At 38.8% G+C, this 22,033-nt stretch overlaps 1 protein-coding gene across 4 annotated transcripts in view; it reads right to left on the bottom strand.

The window, feature by feature from the left end:
• The window catches only part of TULP4 (TUB like protein 4), a 202,932-nt gene that overhangs the window by 47,440 nt on the left and 133,459 nt on the right, over positions 1–22,033 (bottom strand). For all 4 annotated transcript variants that reach the window (XM_053914304.1, XM_053914303.2, XM_053914306.2 and 1 more), the window contains 2 exons: positions 14,744–14,905; positions 613–793 (listed from right to left, as the gene is read on the bottom strand). In XM_053914304.1, coding sequence (XP_053770279.1) covers positions 613–793; positions 14,744–14,905 — 343 coding nt within the window. The remainder of the gene's footprint in view (positions 1–612; positions 794–14,743; positions 14,906–22,033) is intronic.

The following is a 22,033-nucleotide window of genomic DNA, read 5'->3' as shown; positions in this document are numbered from 1 at the left end:
TCTCCACCAAGTCTGAAACAACCTTCCATTACTGGTCTAAATGTGTACAAACTCAGATGCCAACTAATCTGGTTTAATATCACTGTGAGGCTTATGGGGGGTGGAGGTGAGGAGGTGAGGGGGTGGGGAGGTAGGTTCTTCTGAACTGAGAGAGGGCAGAGCTTCTGCCCAAAATAAAGACAGGGGCATGGATATCTGTCCAACGTGCTGGCCTTCATTATGGGCAGAATAATCCTTTTCTCACACACTAAAGCTTCGGGCTTTAACAGCATCAGGGATGTGGAACACTACATTCTAACTCATTGTAATAGCATGGCATGCTTCATCTTCAGCTCTCTTTATTCTCATCACTCCCGGGGGACCCAGAAAAGGCCATAAAGTCTCACTTTCTAGCTAGCAAAACCTAAGCCAATGGCACTTCACCATCCTGACCAGCGAAGGTGAGAAAGGGAATGGCAGAGAGAAGATAGTCAAATCGAGAACAGAGATTAGGTGGACCGGCCTTGCATTTCGCTCACGAGAACTTCCCAGTAAGTTAGGGCATTGGGCCTGTGGCAGGCCTTTCCCATCTGTCCTCCAAACAGGTTCAACCCCCTCGGAGCAGCGCGCTACCTTGGGGAGGGGAGTAGTCATCAGAATCCGTGTCACTCTCGCTGCTGTCCTCCACCAGGAAGGCAGGGTAGTTCCAAGACATGCTCAGGATGCCGTCAGACTCGTGCAAGAGGACATGGGCCAGCATTCTGCCGTGGCAGTCCATGACGATCACCTGCCCATCGGCCGTGCCAAAAAGCACCTGCAAGTGAGGACCAGGACTGCTGATGACCAGGGAGCAAGGGCCTCCTATTCCCAAAAACCTCATCGTCTCGACTTGTTTAGAAATGCAAACTATATTTAGAACTAAAAACACAAGACCAGTTAAGTAACTGAGGGGATAAACAAAGCTTTAAGTAGTGAAAATTTAGCTGGTCGTTACTGCAAGAATTTTAGTCCTCTCTAATACTGAAATGTGACTAGTAGCACAATAAACATATTCGTTATGTCATATGGACATTATCAAACAGTATTAGCAAAATCCCAGTTTCACTTTTTGTGAGCTGTTTTGTTTTCTTGGGTTGGAGGAGGAGAGTTAAGAAGAGGGTAATACTTACCTAATTTTCTGGAAAATAAAGCAGCAGCAGAGGTTCGTCGTTAAGAATTTCTCAAATTTAGAAGATAAAACTTAGGTATATGTTTAACCCAAGAGAAAGTACATTTTGTTATGTAAGCATGTTATCTAACCATACTGGGAAAAAAGATGATCCTGAAATGGTTTGTCTAACATTTTATTTCACTGTGAATAAGAATGGTGTTAATGTATTAATAATTAATGTTACAATGTATTAACAGTATTAATATCTTCATTAAGTGCTGACTTTGTGCTAAGCACTATACTGAAAGCTTTACCTTATTACCTGTCAACATAATCCCGAGTTAAGTATCAGCGATGCTGGAACAAAGCTCCCACAGCTGTGCTGAGGCTGGCCGTAAGGAATGGCCCTCACGGCCATGCTGGGGGAGGGGACAGGTCTAGGGCAGAGCAGGCAGGGCAGAGGAAGGCAGGTGGGGGTAACGCCTTCTACCAGAGCAGCCCAAAAGCATCTCCCAGTGGCTGGAAGCTCCCTGACCAGGGGTACTAGCCAGTTGATGTCCCCAAGGGGAATCCTGGGGCTGGGAAGCAGGACCTCCACAGGGAGCACGCTATTATCTTCTGCTTTGTGTGGTGGGCCTTGCGGTCTACATCTACTGCCATTAAAGCTTTCTATCTTTTGTGTCTAATGAGATCTCTCTACCCTGAGCAACTCATTGTGACAACCAAGCAAACTATTTCCATTTTACAGATGCAGAAACAAGCCGAGAGGGGTCAAGTTGACAAAGTTAAGTGGTCAAGCCAGGGCTATCTGATTGGAAAGATGAGGACTGAAGGCTTTTCACATCCTTGCCTCTTTTTGCTATTAAAATTATGACACTAAGGCCCTGGCTGGTGTGGCTCAGTGGATTAAGTGTCAGCCTGTAAACCAAAAGGTTGCTGGTTTGATTCCCAGTGAGGGCACATGCCTGGGTTGCAGGCTGGGCCCCCAGTAGGGGTTACATAAGAGGCAACCACACATTGTTTGTTTCTCTCCTCTGTCTCCTTCCTTCCCCTCTAAAAATAAATAAATAAAATCTTCAAAAAAAATTAAAAAAACAAAATTATAACACTAAGCTTGAGGGCAAAGACTGTTTACAGCTGTTACCTCTGGCATCTTGCTTTGGGTATACAATGGACACTCAATAAGCACTTTTTCTTAAATGAATTAAAGTCAGTAACAATGAAGAGGCAAATTTTATTACTAGGACATAAATGCTGATGATTCAGATCGATTCACTGAGGGAGCGTTGTCCATTTCTCTATGTGGAAGGACGCTGGTGTTGAGAACTCAATGACCACATCTTCCAGGGCTTTGACAAAACCTCAGACGTGTGGCCTCCTGCCTAAGCATCTGTGATTCCATCTTGTTGGAGCCGTCCTTGTGTCCCAGGGGGCTGCAGCCTCCTGTAAGTTTGGTGCGGCTGAAACAGGGAATGAAGGCACACGCAGATCTCTACAGAAATTATGATTCCAGGAAAGATTTTGAGGAGATAAGGAAGGCTGGTATCTTTCAGAGAACAAAATGATCTTGGAATGTCTTTGGGGTGAATTCCATGGAAGTTTGTCACTGACGTGTGTTCTGAACTATGAAACATGATTATGTGAGCTAAGGAATAGTTTCTCTTGATAAATAAACAACTAAGAAGTTTAAAAAAATTAATTGCAAGGGAAGATATATTTAAATAGTAATAAGCTCACAGAATTTACAGAACTGTTAAAATAAATCACTTTCTATCAAATATTCCTTTAAATGTGATCTACATTTTAATGACTGAAAGCTAAAAAAAAAGGCTAAAACTTTCCCCAGGGGCAGTGATGATTTTATTAGCGAATGCCACTTAAAGAAAACACAGGCAAAACCAACAGGAACTCTGCTGAAACTCTGGAAAGGCAGACGCTGAATGTGCTGGAAAGCAGTTTTAAATAATGATAAATACAGAACATGACTTCCTGTAACTTCTAACTGAAATGTATAACTTATATATTTCAAATTAAAAAGATATGCTGGAACCGCACCGTAAGGCACATAGCACGGGTGACTCACTTATTTGTTCAAGTATGTTCTGAAGAGCAGTTCTGTACCTTGGTGCTGGCTGAGGGGTCATTTATCATTTATCACTTACAGCTGTTTGTTTTAATTTCGACAGCTCATTAGCAAACAGTCACTCTTCACACAGACACAGGAAAGGAGTCCCCTGAGCCCTCCGAGTTGGTTCTCACAGTGCCCACGTCTTCTGGGGCAACCATCACCACTCCATCTGCACTGAGTGACTACTTGGTCTCTGACTGCCACACTACACAGTAAGCTTTTGAGGACTGGACAATGCCTGCTCTGCTCACTGCCATCTCCCCAGGGCATGTCATGGTAGATGACACATGGCAGGAAGTATTTGTGAAGGGATGGTGGAAACACCTCTGCACTGAAGCATCTTTTGAATAACACCCACATTTTTTCATTTTAGAGGAACAGATGCCAGACGATAGAACAGACACCTAATTCCTGGATAAAGGGCCAGTGACTTAATGAGTTACCAGTGCTCAACATTACACTAAGGTAAAATGGAACAAAAGGCCAGCTCCCCTCTCCAGGTCCCCACCATTAACCAGGCCCAACCACAGCTCTCTTGGGAAGATGATACGCTATAAAATTTGAGAGAAGGAAAAAACCAGCACTACCAGTCTACTTGTGAAGCAATGACAGAGGGAGTTACTCTGTTTTGGAACAAGTATGTCACAAATAACTGAAGAACATGAATACAACCCGAAATCAAATTTTTAAAAATCTCCACTACGACAAGTTCTTTTCATGACTAAACGCTTCTAATGAGATAACCTTAGTCGTGTGTGATGTATACACACGTATATATAGTTCAGCCTTTTTAAGGCGGAATAATGCGTGGATAAACCTCAAGAACATTATGCTAAATGAAATAATCCAGTCGCTGAAGGCCAGATATTGCATGATCTCACATGAGGAATCTAGAACCATCAAACCCACAGAAGCAGAGAGCAGAAGAGTGGCTGCCCTGGAATGGAGGTAGGGGAACCAGGGAGTTGCTGTTTAATGGGTCTAAAGTTTCAGTTACACAAGATGACTACGCTCCAGAGACCTACTGCTCCACGCGGTGCCTGCAGTTCCCAGTGCCGTGCTGGACACACGACAGTTTGCTAAGAGCGTGGATCTCATGTGAAGTGTTCGTACCACAGTAAAACAATGTAGTATATTAGGGGTCTACATTTATTTTAAAGTCAGTTTCTTGTGAATTTAGTGTTGCGTGCACACCATGTTTGTCCAGATGGCTGAACTCCAAACCGAGCTTACTAGGGTGGCATTTCTAAACCACGAATGCATTTCTGCTCTGACAACCCTACCCTTGGCATTGAAACACATCCTTGTGTCACACTGGAGGGAGGTGACATGTGTGCTACTACCAGTGACAGACTAAATTCCAGGCAGCCCCCATTGAGCCCTCTTCTTGACTAGGCCTGAACTTTGGCCTAGAAAACTACTGCAATAGATCCTCATCACAAATGATTTCACACACACACACACACACACAGGGACTTGAACAAACACCTGCATGGTTCTGTCGACTCAAGGCTGTGTTGCCAGGGATGACAATTCCAGCCCTGTTAAGTTCTTGCCTGGAAAAGCTCAAGGCTGCCAAAAGAATATACTGTGTGTTCCAGACAACACCTGACAACAGGCGCCCCTGTTTTCCGGTCTCTGTGGAAGGGTAGGTCCCTAACTTTGATAAGTACTGGTTAGCAAACCCAGATGGCCTAATCATATTGGGGTACCTGCCTCCTGCTTTTTGTGAATTTCCACTCTGCTTGCATCCCTTTCTGCCTAACCATGTCCTACTCCCTAATTCTCCCTTTAAAATGCCCAATCACCTCTGCACAGACGGAAGTTGAGCTCAGTTCTAGCTCGACTCTCTCCCTTTTGGAGTAGTTATTCCTGGTTATAAGCTTCCCTTACCTCTAACCAGTGTTGGGCTTGCTTTATTTTTGACACCAGTCACAAGTACTGTTGGGTTTGCTTCCATTGCTCTGTACCCTGACAGCTACTGGCTGGTCAGAAGCCTTTTCCTCTTAGACCAGGAAATTACTTCCTGTTAGCCCTTTTGTTAAAAAATTCATTAGTAGGCACAGGAAGAAATTAGTATTTTCATATATTGAGAAATACATATTATTTTTTTTGTTGATGAACATTTAGGTTGTTTCCACACCTTGGCTATTGTGAACAATACTGCAATGAATATAATGTGCAAGCATCTCTTCAAGACCCTACTTTTTTTTTTTTTTTTTTGCCTTTTCTTTTTTTTTTTTTTTTAATTGTTATTCAATTACAGTTGTATGCCTTTTCTCCCCATCCCTCCACCCCACCCCAGGTGAACCCACCTCCCTCCCCCCTCTCCACCCTCCCCCTTGGTTTTGTCCAGGTGTCCTTTATAGTAGTTCCTGTAATCCCCTCTGCCCACTGTCCCCGCCCCCACCCCCCCACCCCCGCCCTGGCTATTGTTAGATTGTTCTTAACTTCAATGTCTCTGGTTATATTTTGTTTGCTTTTTTCTTCTATTGCTTATGTTCCAGTTAAAGGTGAGATCATATGATATTTGTCCCTCACTTCCTGGCTTATTTCACTTAGCATAATGCTCTCCAGTTTCATCCATGCTGTTGCAAAGGGTATAAGCTCCTTCTTTCTCTCTGCTGCGTAGAATTCCATTGTGTAAATATACCATAGTTTTTGGATCCACTCGTTTGCTGATGGGCACTTCGGTTGCTTCCAGTACTTGGCTATTGTAAATTGTGCTGCTATGAACATTGGGGTGCACAGATTCTTTTGGATTGGTGTTTCAGTGTTCTTAGGGTATAATCCCAGCAGCGGAATTACTGAAGACCCTACTTTCAATTCTATTGGATAAGTACCCACAAGTGGGATTTCTGGGTCATGTGGTGGTTCTACTTTTAATTTTTTAAAAAATCTCCATTCTGTTTTCCGTAACGCCTGCAACATTTTATATTCCTATGAACAGTGTACAAGGGTTCTAATTTTTCCACTTCCTCACCAATGTGTATCTTGTTTTTTTGATAACAGCCATCCTGACAGGTCTGAGGTGGTATGTTTCTGATTTTGGTATGTCCTTGCCCAATGATTAGTGATGAGCATCTTTCACATATTTGTTGGTTACCAGCATGCCTTCTTGGGAGAAATGTCTACTCTAATCCTCCTAACCCGGCAAGTGCCCTGACTGGGAATGAAATCATCAACTTCTTGCCTTGCAGGATGATGCCTAACTAACTGAGCCACACTGGTCAGAGCTTGTTTTGCTTTTTGATTTTGAATTGAAGGAGCTCCCTACATATTTCAGATATTAACTGCTTATCAGATACATGGTTTGCTAGTATTTTCTCCCATTCCAGAAATTACCTTCTCACTGTAATTGTTTTCTATGCTGTGCAAAAAAATTTTAATTTAATATAGTCCTACTTACCTCATTTTGTTGTTACTACCTAGCTTTTGGTGTCATATCCAAGAAATCATTGCCAAGATCAATGTCATCAAAGTTTCCCCAGTGTTTTCTTCTAGGAGTTTTACAGTGTTGATGTCTTGGCCCTGGCTGGTGTGGCTCAGTGGATTGAGTGCCAGCCTGTGAACCAGAGGGTCACTGTTTCAATTCCTAGTCAGGGCACATGCCTGGGTTGCAGGCCAGGTCCCCAGTGCGGGGCACATGAGAGGCAACCACACACTGATGTTTCTTTCCCTCTCTTCCTCTCTCTCAAAAATAAATAAAATCTTAAAAAAAAAAAAGACAAGGCTCAAATTTCACTTTTCCCCATGATCATATATAGTTTTCCTAGCACCATTTGTAAAAGAGACCATCCGTTCCCAATGCGTATTCCTGGCACTCTTGGTGCAGATCATTTGACTGCACGTGCATGGGTTACTGTCATGGTTCTACTACTCTACTGGTCCCTGCGCCTGTATCTATACCACTACCACACTGCTTTATTTAGTGCAGCTTTGTATATTTTGAAACCAGGACATGTGATTCCTCCAGCTTTGTTCTTCTTTCTCAAGACCGGCTATTCTTAGTCCCCTGTGGTTTCATTTAAATTTTAGGATTTTTTTTTTACTTATGTAAAAAAATGCCATTTGGGTTTTATACGTATTGCCTTGAATCTGTGAATCACTTTAAGTAATATGAACATTTCAACAATTTAAGTCTTCTACTCCATTAACACACAAGATGTCTTTCCATTTATTTGTATCTTCTAGAATTTCTTTCATCAACATTTTGTAGTTTTCAGTGTATAAGTCTTTCAGCTCCTTGGTTAAGTTTATTCTTAAGTATTTTATTATTTTTGATGTTATTATAAATAGTATTTTAATTTCCTTTTCAGATAGTTCATTGCTAGTGAATACAAATGCAACTAATTTTTGTATGCTGATTTTGTATCCTGCAACTTTACTGAATTTATTTATTCTAACAGGGATTGTGTGTATGTGTAGTCTTTAGGAATTTCTACATAGAAGATAATGTCTTTTCTTTTTTAAAAGTTATTTTATTGTTGTTCAATTGATAATGTCTTTTGCAAACAGAGACAGTTCTACTTCTTCCTTTTCTATTTGAATGCCCTTTTATTTCTCTTGTCTAACTGCTCTGGCTAAGACTTCCAGTCCTATGTTGACTACAAGCCGAGAGAGCGAGCATCCTCATCTTGTTCCTGACAATAGAGGAAGAGATTTGTTTTTCACCATTGAAGATGATATTAGCTGTGGAATTTTCATATATGTCATTTATTATGTTGAAGTCTTTTCTTTCTATTCCTTGTTTGTTTTTTGTTTTTTTTTAATCATGAGAGGGTTTTGAATTCTGTTAAATGCTTTTTCTGAATCTATTGAGATTATCTTGTGGTTCTTGTGGTATATCCTGTTAATGCAGCATATTCATTTTCATATGCTGAGTGTCCTTATATCCCCAGGATAAAACCCACTTGATTATTGTGTATCATTCTTTTAATGTGCAGTTCAGCTCAGTTGCCTAGTATTTTGTTGAAGATTTTTGCTGTACTCAGAATACATGAATATACATATATTCTACTTCTGTTCAGTATATTTCATCAGAGACATTGGTCATTTTCTTGTTCTTATAGTGCCTTTGTCTGGCTTCGGTATCAGGGTGATGCTGGCCTCAAAAAGTGAATTTGGAAGTATTCCTTTCTCTTTGAGTTTTTGGAAGAGATTGAGAAGAAATGGTGTTAATTCTTCTTTATATGTTTGGCAGAAGTCACCAGAAAAGCCATCTGGTCCTAGCATTTTCTTTCTTGGGAAGCTTTTGATTACTAATTCAATCTCCTTACTAATTATAAGTCTGTTCAGATTTTCTATTTCTTCATGATTCAGTCTGGTAGTTTCTATTCTCTAGGAAATTATGTTTCATCTAGATTATCCAATTTGTTAGCATATAATTGTTCATAGTAGTTTCTAATGATACTATTTCTGTGACATCAGTTATTATGTCTCCTCTTTCATTTCTGATTTTATTTGAGTCATCTCTTTTTTTAGTCTAGCTAAGTTTTTCAATTTTGTTGCTCTTTTCAAAAAACTCAACTCTTAAAGTTTTGTTATTTTTTCTATTTTTACATATCATTTTTTCCTGCTCTAATTGTTGTTTCCTTCCTTCTGCTAATATTGGGCTAAATTTGTTCTTCTTTTCCTAGTTCCTTGATGTTTAAAGTTGGATTGTTTGAAATTTTTTTTTTATATATCGTGTTTATTGCTATAAATTGTCCCCTTAGTGAGGCTTTTACGATATTCTGTAAGTTTTCGTATGTTGTGTTTTCATTTTGTCTCAACATTTTTCTACTTTCCCTTCTGACTTCTTTAACTGTTTGGTTAATTATAATTTTTAATTTCCACATACTTGTGAATTTTCATGTATTACTTCTGTTAATAATTTAGTTTCAATCCATTTTGATAAAAAAATGTACCTGATAGGCTTTCAGTCTTCTTAAATTTATTTATTTTTAATAATGTTTAATTGTTGTTCAAGTACAGTTGTCTCCATTTTCCCCGCCCTACCCATTCCTGCCTCCCACCCTTTGTTTTGTGACCCAACACATGACTCATCCTAGAGAATGTTCCTTGTGCTTCTGAAAATAATGAATATACATATATTCTACTTCTGTTCAGTATATTTGCTAGGTCCATTCGGTTTATACTGTTGTTAAAGTCTATTATTTCTTTATGGATTTTCTGTCTGAATGTTCTACCTCCATTGAAAGTGAGGTACTGAAGTCTCCTACCATTACTATATTTCTCCTTTCAGTTCTGTCAAAGTTTGCTTCATATAGTGTTTTATATATCCAGATGCTGTTACATGCATACATATTTATAATTGTTATGTCTTCCTGATCAGTTGATCCTCTTACCATTATATGATGTCTTTCTTTGTCTCTTGTGACAGTTTTTGACTATAAGTCTCTTTTGTCTGCTATAAATACAGTCACCCTTGCTCTTTTGGCTACCATTTGTATAAAATATCTTTTCCATCCCTTCACTTTCAGCCTATATATGATCTGAAATCTAAACTGAGTCTCCTGCAGACAGCATACAGTTGGATCTTGCTGGCTTTTTAAAAATCCATTCAGTTACTCTATGTATTTTGATCGAGGAGTTTAATTTATTTACATTTGAAGTAATTATTGGTAGGAAAGGACTTACTATTGCTTTTTTGTTGTTTTCTGTGAGTCTTATAGTTCTTTGTCCATCTTTTCCTCTCTTGCTATCCCCACTTGTGTTCCACTGATTTTTTTCTTTTTGTATTCACGTGCTTTCATTCCTTTTTCTTTCGTGTATCTTCTATAGGTATTTTCTTCGTGGTTACCACGACGCTTCCAAAAAACAACTTATAGTTCTCATATTTGGGAAGTTTTCCACCATTATTTCTTTGAATAAGCTTTCTGTCCTTTTCTCTCTCTCTTCTCTTCCTGGGAGTCCCAAATGCATATATTGGTCCAGTAGATAGTGATCCCAAAAGTTCCTTCAGCTTTCTTCACTGTCTCACTTTTCTTTCCTTTTCACTCCTGGGATTGGATATACCGGCCTTTGTGTTCACTGATCTTTCTTTGCTTTATCTAATCTGATGCTTGATCTGATGCTGAAGCCATTTGTGAATTTTTCATTTCAGTTACTGTATTCTTCAGCTCTATGATTTCTAATTTTGAAAAAATGTTTTGTCTCTGTGTTGTGTTGAAATTCTCACTTTGTTTATGCATTTTTCTTCTGACCTCATTATGCACCTTTGAAATTTCTACTTTGAATTCTCTGTCATAAAAATCATGTATCTCTACTTTATTGGGGCAAGCCTCTAGAGATTTATGTTGCACCTTTGTTTGGGACATATTTCCCTATTTTTTCATTTTCCTTGATTCTCTGTGTTGGTGTTTGTGCATTAAGAAAAAACAGCCACTTCACCCAGCTTTAATGGACTAGCTTTGTATAAAAAAGTCCCTCCCCAATCAGCCTATTCAGAGATTCTGGAGACCTCTTAAACCACTGTGCTAGCCCAAACCACTGCCAGGGAGACAGACCTCAAAGAGAAACCAAACCTGCCAACACTTTCATCTTAAACTTCCAGCCTCCAGAACTGTGAGAAATAAATGTCTGCTGTTTAAGCCCCACAAGCCTGTGGAAATCTGTTATGGAAGCCAAACAGACTAAGAAGGAATCCTCAGCTACTATGTAAACTCCAATTCAGGTCACATGCCCTTCTTGCAATTTAATGAGAGATAAATTTAGCCTGAAACACATCCGTTGAAAAAATTAGCTATGCATGTAGATGAAATTAAGAACATGCTGTGAGAAATAATTTTGTTTTTACAAAGGTTCCTTCAAACTCAGCAAATATGACATTATACACATTTTAATGTGGTTGAGTATGAAGAATATGATATCATCTATAAAGTACCAAAATTGTTTCATCCAAATCTAATGTAGATCTACCTTATACTTGATAGGAAATACAGATGCTAGAAGTTAAATGATACTGAGTAAACAGTGAAACCCAAAGCATGGAACATTCAACAAGGTAACCACACTGAATTCATTATAAAGGCAATATTACAAAATATTTTCAAAGAGAGGAAACTATTCTAAAGATATAATAACCAATTGCTGTACATAGACAAAACTGATCCTGCTTCCAAATATCAAAGAAATGAAAAATAAATTGTATAAAATACATTCTTGTAACAGCTAGGAAAATATAAAGATAGCCTGATATCAGATAATATCACTGCTAATTTTTAATTGTGATAATATAGAGTGACCTTAATCTTAGGACATGCCTGGTAATACGCCATGATGACTACAACTTACTTCAAAAACAGTCCTACAAAAAATGTATATGTGTATATAGAGGGAGGGTGGAGGGAGGGAAGAGGGAGAGCACAAATACGGAAATGTTAGCTGTTGAATTTAAGGAGGGTATATTCTTTCAAGTTTTTTGTAATGTCTGAATATGTGCATAACAAAAAGTTGGGGAACATTACCCCAAATGTCATCTCCAAACTATCTGGATCAGGATTTGAAGGGGGAGAATCCATGGATAGAATCCTATGAGCTTCCAAAATTCTCTGCAAAGTGATACATATAATCATGAATGTGTATGAGCAGAGTTTTCCAGAGTATGGGTTCCCAATTTGCATTTGATATTCAGAGTTGTCCGCAACTTCCAAAGAGTATATAAATCACCATTCCAGAGAAAAGAAAATATGTGACAAATAGGAAAAGAGCAGGATTTCAAATTCACTGCTTATAAAACAGTACTGTTTATATTTTAAAACGTTAACGGAGAGCAGCCTAAAATCCCTTTACGATCAGAGCTATCTCAGGATGTGAGGAGGCGGCTTCGTCCTGGAAGCCTGTATAACTCTACACTAAGGGCAGGAGGCTGTCCAGGGAGCTGGAAGAGACACAGTGGCCCCTTGCACTCCGTACCTTGAGATTCCAGAGGCACCACATTTGACATATATTACAAACTTTAGGCTGTCTTCATATTCTCTTTTCATTAATAATTTTCAAAACAAGAAACAGAAATGAAAGTGACAAAGATGATAAAAGGTGTATTATTTTTCCCTGTCTCAGTTCAAACATGACCAACAAGAGTATCCCATACCTCTCTTCTCTGTGTTTAGTTCTTCCAAGAATCTTCATTGATTCAGGATCTTTTTAAAAAAGACAATAAATACTTTCCCTGAACAAGTCTTACCTATAAGCCCTACGTACAGAACCAGGGAAGGCAGCCATTGGGACAGAGGCTGTGGGCCAGGAGACCAACCACCAGCCAAAGCCACTCTCTCAGCTTGCCAATGGGTCTAAAGGGCCAAGTCCCAGAGCCCGGCTTGGAAGCTGCAGCCCATCTTCCCTGCCACACCCACAACACCACGCTGCCTGCCACCTTAGCGACTGTTCCAGGCCGCAGCACAGGATGCTGGGGTCTGTCTCCTCAACAAGTCCCTTATACCTCAAAGGCAGGCACCAAGTCTTATTCGCTGTGTGCCCAGCACCTATGGGTCTGACACCTGTCACTCTTCAGGTATGTTGTCTGCTGGGGACACTGGCTGGCACAGGTCATCAGGGGGACTGTGACAGGAGCCTCACAGGTTCTGTCACACTAGGTGAGGGCAAAAGGTGAGGCCAAGACTTCCACTTATCTGTTGTTAAGTGACCTCACTTCTGTTCTCTCTTTTGATCGCTACAAAAGTCCTAGGAATTAGGCAGGAAATGCTTCACAGCCCTCCTCCCAGAGGAGGAAACTCGGGGAGGTTCAGCGCCCATGCAAGCTTACACAACGGAACGTGGCACATTTCCCTTTCAGGAGACTCGAGGGACAGTAAAAACCTACAAAACTAAATGTCATAATATGTAAATCCAAATGCTTCCTATGGATACCTGCATATATAACGAGATAATTAGAAGCCTTTGGGGAAGGGAAGAAATGTAGAAATGAGAAAATCTTTCTATAATTCTCTCAACACTAAGCTAGAGAAAAAGAAAAAATATTGGCCATTTTACTTAAAAAAATGGAAACATGAAATGTATAGTGACTAGAAAAAAAGCAATTTAGTAAAAAAAAAAAAAAAGTGGCTCAAAATAAAAAGTTATGGTTCCATATTACACTGCTTGCTTTTACCAATATTACACTGTAACTTCTGGTATAAAATTTTTTGGCATTTTATGGATTCTGCTGTACTTGGAAAATATAAGTTTTATATTTACAAAGGTTTTAACTAGTAAATACTATATTTAAAAATCAATTATCAACACATAATTTTATTAGGTTATTATATATTATTTTATCATGAAGGTACAACTTGCACTAAAGAAAATTTTTTGAAGTTAGATTTTTAAAAATGACTCAGAGGCTCATTACCATAAAATCACAGTATGCACATGGCATTTGGACTCCCTTCCCATTTCTCCTGGGGGTTTATGATGTGGTAATCATACCACATATACTGCCTTGAATTATGACTTTTCCCCTTAACGTTATACTGTAAGAGCTCTTCCAGATTATTAAACCATCTTTGTAACCACAATCTACAATTTACGGAACTACTATGTAATACTTCAAGTGTTTACTTAACCACCCTATTTTTAGATAAGTAGGCTGTTGCCAAATTTTTACTATCATAAAGAACTGTTATTTTCTTCCCTTTGTTTCTTTTAGATAAATTCCTAAAGTATATTATCAGGTCAAAGTAGATGATAATTTTGAAGATTTTTGATACTCTATACCAATATTGCTCCCTCAAATGACTAAAATATACATTGTTACTAGTAATGAATGAGAATACTTATTTACTTACACTCTGTTTTAAAAGATCTTATTTATTTATTTTCAGAGAGGGGGAAGGGAGGAAGGGAAGGAAAGAAACATCAATGTGTGGTTGCCTCTCATGTGCCCCTTACCGGGGACCTGGCCTGCAACCCAGGCACGTGCCCTGATTGGGAATCAAATCTGCGGCCCTTTGGTTAGCAGGCCCGCACTCAGTCCACTGAACCACACTAGCCATGGCTGATTTTACTCTTATCAATAATCACTACAACATCTGTATCAGTTTATTACTACTTTTGCTAATAAGTAAAAATATATCCTCACTATGATATTTTGCATTTTTTCTGAGAACACTTTTCAACCATATAATTACTGACAAGTTGAACTTCTTTTGTAAGTTATTATTTATGTCCATTATACACTTATCAATTGGCTATGTATGTGGATTTAAAACTAAATTTGTCTCAACATTCCATAATTATAGTGTTAACCAAATGTTTACCATGTTGGCGAAATGTTATCTCTCCAATCTGTGGTTCATCTCAAATTTTTGTTTTAATATTTACCTGGACACTGTCACTATTCTTTTCCCCTTTGTAATTCTTTAAGAGGATTTGGAGCGAACTCCCCACCCCAACCCCTTCTTCCCTGTGTGATAATACGTAACTAATTTCCTCCTCAGCTCTCACAGTTTTAGCATTACACACCCATATTCAAGAGGCATTACCTGTTGGTCATCAGGAGTCCATATGCCACATGTGATTTGACTTTCCAAGTTGATCTCAGATGACCAGTGTCTCTGTCCACTGACAGAACCGACCAGGACAAATCCATCTCGATATGAAATAAGCGCTTGAGTCCCATCGTGGCTCCAAGTGAAATCACTCACCTTTGAGACACACACAGACAAAAGTGGTCAATTTGTAATCTTAAAGGGAAAGTACTTTTGTCAAAGACTGCATATAATCACTAACTTAGCCTTTGGCTAAGATCAAGATGGCTTTAAAGAGAAAATAAATGTATATAATATATGTATTACACTATATAATGCAAAAGACATCATTTGGAAAGCACATGTCAGTGTGGTGCTAAGTGCTTCACACAAGTTAGTAAACCTCATAAAGACCATCAGTGGGAGGTATTATTTTCATGTCCATTTTACAGAGAAAATAAGCACATAGGATAACCAAAATCAGCAAGACCTTTTGTAGACAGATGGTTTCATTCCTCTTGAGTAAATACCTGAAAGGAGAATTAATTGCTAGGTGGTACGTTAAGTTTATGTTGAACTGCATAAGAAACCACCAAACTGTTTTTCAAAGTGGTTCTACCATTTCACATCCCCAACAGCAGTACAAGGGAGTGCCAGCAGTACCAACACTTGGTGTTGTCGGTCTTTTGATTTAGCAATCCTAGTAGCTGTGTAGCGGTATGCTGTGTTTTAATATGCATTTTGAAAATGACCAGTATGTTGAGCATGATTTCATGTGCTTATTGACCATTTGTACATAATCATTTGGACGTGTCTGTTCAAATTCCTTGTCATGCACATACATTTACATATATGTGTTCATATCACCTATATATATGAGGTCTGTCCAGAAAAAGTCCAACCATTGTTAACATAATGAGAACAGTTTGTGTGACATTGATGTAACCTGGCAGTCAAGGAGAGTGGACTGGAATGCACGCGTGTGAACAATGATGACTTCACTGTACTAGTCAGTGGCAGTAGACACAACTGAGTGAGCACAGGTACTGTGTGGCTGTCACATTCAAAATGACTGAATGAGCAAAGCAAACAATCTGCATCAATTTGCGTTATTAAGCTTGAACATTCCTCCATGGAAACTATCTGCATGATTCAGAAGGCCCCGCAGCTGTGGGCAACTGGTGATTGGCAGCTTCATCATGACAGCACATCTGCTCATGCATCACATCTCATGCAGAGTTTTTTGGCAAAACATCAAGTCACCTAGGTGACTCAGTCCCTCTATAGCCCAGATTTGGTGCCCTACGACTTCTGGCTTTTCCCAAAACTAAAATCACCTTTGAAAGGGAAGAGATTTCAAACCATGGATGACATTTAGGAAAATATGACAGGCAGTTAATGGCAACTGGGACAGCTGTGTGAGGTCCCAAGGTGCCTACTTTGAAGGGGACTGAGGTGTCATTGTCCTATGTACAATGTTTCTTATATCTTGTACCTTCTTCAAAAAAATGTCTCTATTTTTCATATACGTGGGTAGATATTTTCTGGACATACCTCATATGTCAAGAAGTTGGCCTTGTGTTGTAAAAATTCTAAATACAATCCTTTATCAGAAATGTCTGCTACAAATAATCTCTCCCACTCTGTGGTTTGCCTTTTCATCTTAGTTATATCTTTCAAAGGATAAAAATTTTAAATTTGATGAAGTCCAATATCAAATTTTTTCTTTTATGATTCATTCTTTTTGTGTCTAATCTGAGGAACTTTTACCTAAACTAGGGCTGCAAACACAGAGTTTCTAGAAGTCTAACTTTTACACTTATATCTATAATTCCCTTAGGATTAATTTTTGTGAAGGGTATGAGGTAAGAATCAAGGTACTTTTTTAAAACAATACAGACATTCACTTGTTTCAGCATATTTGTCAAAGACTTCTTTCCCACTGTTGAACTACCTAGGCATTTTAAAATTACCTTTGACTACCTTGTCACTTACTTTTTCTATAGTCATGTCCAACTTTTCATTCATAAAATAGTTTAGGTTTTCTCTTTTGTAATCAGTCTTGCCAGCAGTTTGTCTATTTTGTTAATTTGTTTCCAAAGATCAAATTTTGTATTTGTTGATCTTCTCTACTGTATCATTTTCTTCCTATTGCATTAATTTCCACTTTAAAAAAATTATCTTCCAAATTTCATTGGATTTACTGTTGTCCATTTAGTAACCTTGTAAGGAAGGTAGATACGTATCTGGCTGATTATCCTTACATTATAGAATAGTTTTATTTCTTTCTAATATAAATAACTAAAGACATATATTTGTTTCATATCACCACTTAAATCCTGTCTCACAAATTTTATATGTGATTTCATCATCATTCAGATCTAGGATTTTATAAATTTGTTAAATGTATTATTTAACCCTTGAGTTACTTAACAATGCATTTTAAAATATCAAAATATACAAAAATTTCTTCAATCTACATTTTTGTTATTAACTTCTAACCTAGCTGCATTGTGCTCAGAAATCATGGTTTATAATCACGATGCCTACCCAGTGAATTCTGTTGAGGTTTTATTTATGCCCTAAAACAGGGACTAGCGAACTATGGCCAATGGGCCAACTCAGTCCTGCCACACATTTTTGTATAACCTACGAACTAAGAATGGTTTAAAATGGTTGAGAAAAAAACAAATAGAAAAATGATATTTTGTTATATATGAAATTATATAGCAAACTCAAACTTTAGGATCCATAAATGAAGTTTTAAGTTTTATCAATAAAAGTATTCTGGCCTCATCAACAAATGATGTTGGGAGGTCTGGACAGCTACATGCAAAAAAAATGAAACTTGATCACCAACTTACACCATACACAAAAATAAATTCAAGGTGCATAAAAGACTTAACTGTAAGTTGTGACACCATAAAAGTCCTAGAGGAAAACATTGGCAGGAAAATCTCAGACATTCCACGCAGCAACATCTTCACTGATGTATCCTCTAAAGCAAGGGTCATAAAGGAAAGAATAAACTAATGGGACCTCATCAAAATAAAAAGCTTCTGCATGGCTAAAGAAAACAGCATTAAATGAAGAGAACCAAGTATACGGGAAAACATATTTGCCAATGATACCTCGGACAAGGGGTTGATCTTCAAAATATATAAAGAACTCACATGACTCCACTCCAGGAAGACAAAAAACCCAATTAAAACTGGGAAAAAGACTTGAACAGACACTTCTGCAAGGAGGACATACAGAAGGCCCAGAGACACATGAAAAGATGCTCAGCATCACTAGCCACCAGAGAGATGCTCAGAATGGCCATTGTAAACAAATCAACAAACAAGTGTTGGAGAGGATGTGAAGAAAAGGCAACCCTAGTACACTGTTGGTGGGAATGCAGACTGGTGCAGCCACTGTGGAAAACAGTATGGAATTGCCTCAGAAAACTAAAAATGGAACTGCCTTTTGACCCAGCAATTACACTGCTGGGATTATATCCTAAGAGCCCTGAAACACCAATCCAAAAGAACCTATGCACCCCAATGTTCATAGCAGCACAATTCACAATTGCCAAGTGCTGGAAGCAACCTAAGTGCCCATCAGCAAATGAGTAGATCAAAAAACTATGGTACATTTACACAATGGACTACTACACAGCAGAGAGAAAGGAGGAGCTCCTACCCTTTGCAACAGCATGGATGAAACTGGAGAGCATTATGCTAAGTGAAATAAGCCAGATGGTGAGGGACAAATACCATATGATCTCACCTTTAACTGGAACATAATCAACAAAAGAAAAACGCAAGCAAAGTATAACCAGAGACGTTGAAATTAAGAACAATCTGACAGTAACCAGAGGGGAGATGGGAGGGGCTAATGGGGGAAATGTTTTCAGGAACTACTATAAAGGACACATGGACAAAACCAAGGGGACAAGGGTGGAAGCAAGGGAGGGAGGTGGGTTTGGCTGGAGTGGGGGAGAGTGATGGGGAGAAAATGCAGACAACAGTAATTGAACAACAATAAAATAATTTTTAAAAAGTATTCTGAAAATCCATTTTCTTTCCTGTTATACAGTATTTACATAATAGCCTCAATTTTGGCTCCTAGTCCACAAAGCCTTAAATATTTACTCTCTGGTCCTGGCTGGTGTGGCTCAGTGGACTGATTGCAGGCCTGCAAACCTAAAGGTTGCCAGTTTGATTCCCAGTCAGGGCACATGCCTGGGTTGTGGGCCAGGTCCCCAGTTCGGCGTGTGTGAGAGGCAACAGATCTTTGTATCTCTCACACATCAATGTTTCTCTCCCTCCATTCCTCTTCTCTAAAAATAAATAGACTTCTGGCCAAATGGAGGTTTGGGCTGCCTCCTCTCATGACTTAAAAAAGGACAACAACAAATTTAAAAACAAAAAACCAACCAGATCTGCCAGAAAATCAAACTGTATGGAAGTCCAACAACCAAGGAGTTAAACATTCATCCAGACTGCTAAGAGGGGCAGACAGGTAGCCAGGGTGGAGAGGACATGCGGCGAGGCAGCAGCTAGAGGACTGAGCGAGCAAGGTGGCAGCTGGCAGTCCCATATTGCCGTGTAGATAAACCAGGAGGAAGAAGTGGGCAGCGAGACAGACTGTGCAACCCAGGGTTCCAGTGTGGGAAAATAAAGTCTCAAACCCTCTGTCTGTAAATATCTGTGGGGGTTGTGGCAGCGGGAGAGACTCCTGGTTTCACAGGAGACTTCAGTGGAGAGACCCACGGGGTCCTGGGACGTACACAAACCCACCCACCTGGGAATCAGCACCAGAGGGGCCCAGTTTGCTTGTGTGTAGCGGGGGAAGTGACTGAAAGCCAGGCGTGAGCCAGCAAGTGGCATTGTTCCCTCTCTGACCCCTCTCCCACATACAGCGCCACAACGGAGTGATATGCGTTGCCCCACCCTGGTGAAAACGTAAGGCTCCTACCTTTATTATGTAACAGATATGCCAAGATAAAGAAATATGGCCCAAATGAAAGAACAGATCAAAGCTCCAAAAATAGAACTAAGTAATAAAGAGATAACCAACCTATCAAATGCAGAGTTCAAAACACTAGTAATCAGGATGCTCACAGAAATGGTTGGCTATGGTGGCAAAATAGAGGAAACAGTGAAGGCTACGCAAAGTGAAAAAAAGGAAAATGTACAGGGAACCAACAGTGACAGGAAGGAAACCGGGACTCACATCAACGATTTGGAACAACAGGAAGAAATAAATATTCGACCAGCACAGAATGAAGAAATAAGAATTCAAGAAAAGGAGGAGAGGTTTAGGAACCTCTGGGACAATATTAAATGTTCTAACATCCGAATCATAAGGCTGTCAGAAGGAGAAAAGGAAGAGCAAGATTTTGAAAACTTATTTGAAAAAACTATGAAGGAGAACTTCTCCAATCTGGCAAACAAAATAGACTTCCAGGAAGTCCAGAAAGCTCAGAAAGTTCCAAAGAAGTTGCACCCAAGGAAGCACACACCAAGGCACATCATAATTACATCACCCAAGATGAAAGATAAGGAGAGAATCTTAAAAAGCCGCAAGAGAAAAGGAGACAGTTACCTACAAAGTAGTTCCCACAAGACTATCAGCTGATTTCTCAAAAGAAACCTTTTGAGGTTTCTTGCAGGCAAGAAGGGGCTGGAAAAAAGTATACAAAGTCATGAAAAGCAAGGACCTACATCCAAGATTACTCTACCCAGCAAAGCTATCATTTAGAATGGAAGGGCAGATACAGTGGTTCCCAGATAAGGTCAAGTTAAAGGAAGAGTTCATCACCACTAAGCCATTATTACATGAAATGTTAAAGGGACTTATCTAAGAAAAAGAAGATAAAAAATATGAATAGTAAAATGACAACAAACTCATCACCATCAACAACTGAACCTAAAAACAAAAACAAACTAAGCAAACTACTGGAACAGGAACAGAATTTCAGAAATGGAGATCACATGGAGGGTTATTGGCGGGGAGGGGAAAGGAGAATGGGGGAAAGGTACAGGGAATAAGAAGAGTAATAGGTAGGTACAAAATAGACAGGGGGAGGCTAAGGATAGTATAGGAAATGGAAAAGTCAAAGAACTTATATGTATGACCCATGGACATTAACTAAGGGGGGAGAATGCTGGGGGGCGGTGCACCGTAGGGTGGAGGAGAATAAAAGGGAGAAAAAAATGGGACAACTCTAATAGCATAAATCAAGAGAATATACTTTAAAAATAAAAATAAATAAAATCTTTAAAAATATTTACTATCTGTACCTTCATAGAAAACTTCATGGAACCCTAGAATATGATCAATTTTTGTAAATGTTCTATGTGTGTGTGAGAAAAATGTATGTTCTCTAATTTGTGGATTCAGAATGTATACATATCCAAAAGGTCAAGCTTGATGTGTTATTCAGGTCTTCTATATTTTTGCTGATTTGTGTTTTTGCTGAAACCTCCTAGTATATCAACGAATTTATCAAATTTCCCATTCAGTTCTATCAGTTTTCTTCATATATTTTGAGGCTGCTATTAGTAGGTGCGCACATATTTAAAATGGTTTGCTCATAAACCACAGCTTTTATCATGATGTGGTTGATAATTTTCTATAAACCAAACATTGCTTTCTGTGTTTTTAAAGCCTATTTTAGCCTATTTCGTCTTTCTTTAGTCCTTGATATTTGCCCAAAATCTTTTACATTCTTTTACTTTCAACTTGCATATTTAAGTTTTAGTGTGGTTCTTAACAGCATACAGCTATGTTTTTAAAAATATAATTTGTCGAGTTTTATCTTTTCATTTGTGAATTTAGTCCATTTATATTTATTCTAATTATTGTTGTATTTAGTCCTGTTTCTTATCACCGTAAGTTACTTTCTTAGTTTATATTGCCTTTTCTTTTCCATCTTTTCTAACTAAAAAAATAATAATTGGTATTTATAGCGTTCACTATTGTTTATACTTAAAAATGTTCAACTTTTCTTTAAAATTTGTGGCATTACTTGGATATATCACATTTCAGATAATAATAAAATAAATGCACACACATCGAGGGGATGTGAACTTTTTGCTGTTTTCGCAGCGGGGTCGTGAGTTTACGCTGAGCGATCAGCCATGTCTCCACCGTGACAATGGCAATGATTTGGGAGACAGCTCTTGAGCTGCCAGCTGGTTTGAAGTTACTGAAAGAAGGTTCGTTAGGTAAATTCAAAATCTTGGTTTTGCCCACTTTATGTTTTGACGAATTACAGTATCTAGTTTTTCTTAAGAACTTAAAACACGTTTTAGA

This window comes from Desmodus rotundus, chromosome 11 (assembly GCF_022682495.2).
Source record: "Desmodus rotundus isolate HL8 chromosome 11, HLdesRot8A.1, whole genome shotgun sequence".
In the NCBI taxonomy this organism is placed as follows: Eukaryota; Metazoa; Chordata; class Mammalia; order Chiroptera; family Phyllostomidae; genus Desmodus; species Desmodus rotundus.
Note: the sequence above shows the minus strand (reverse complement) of the source record. Positions and strands in the feature narration are given on the sequence as shown.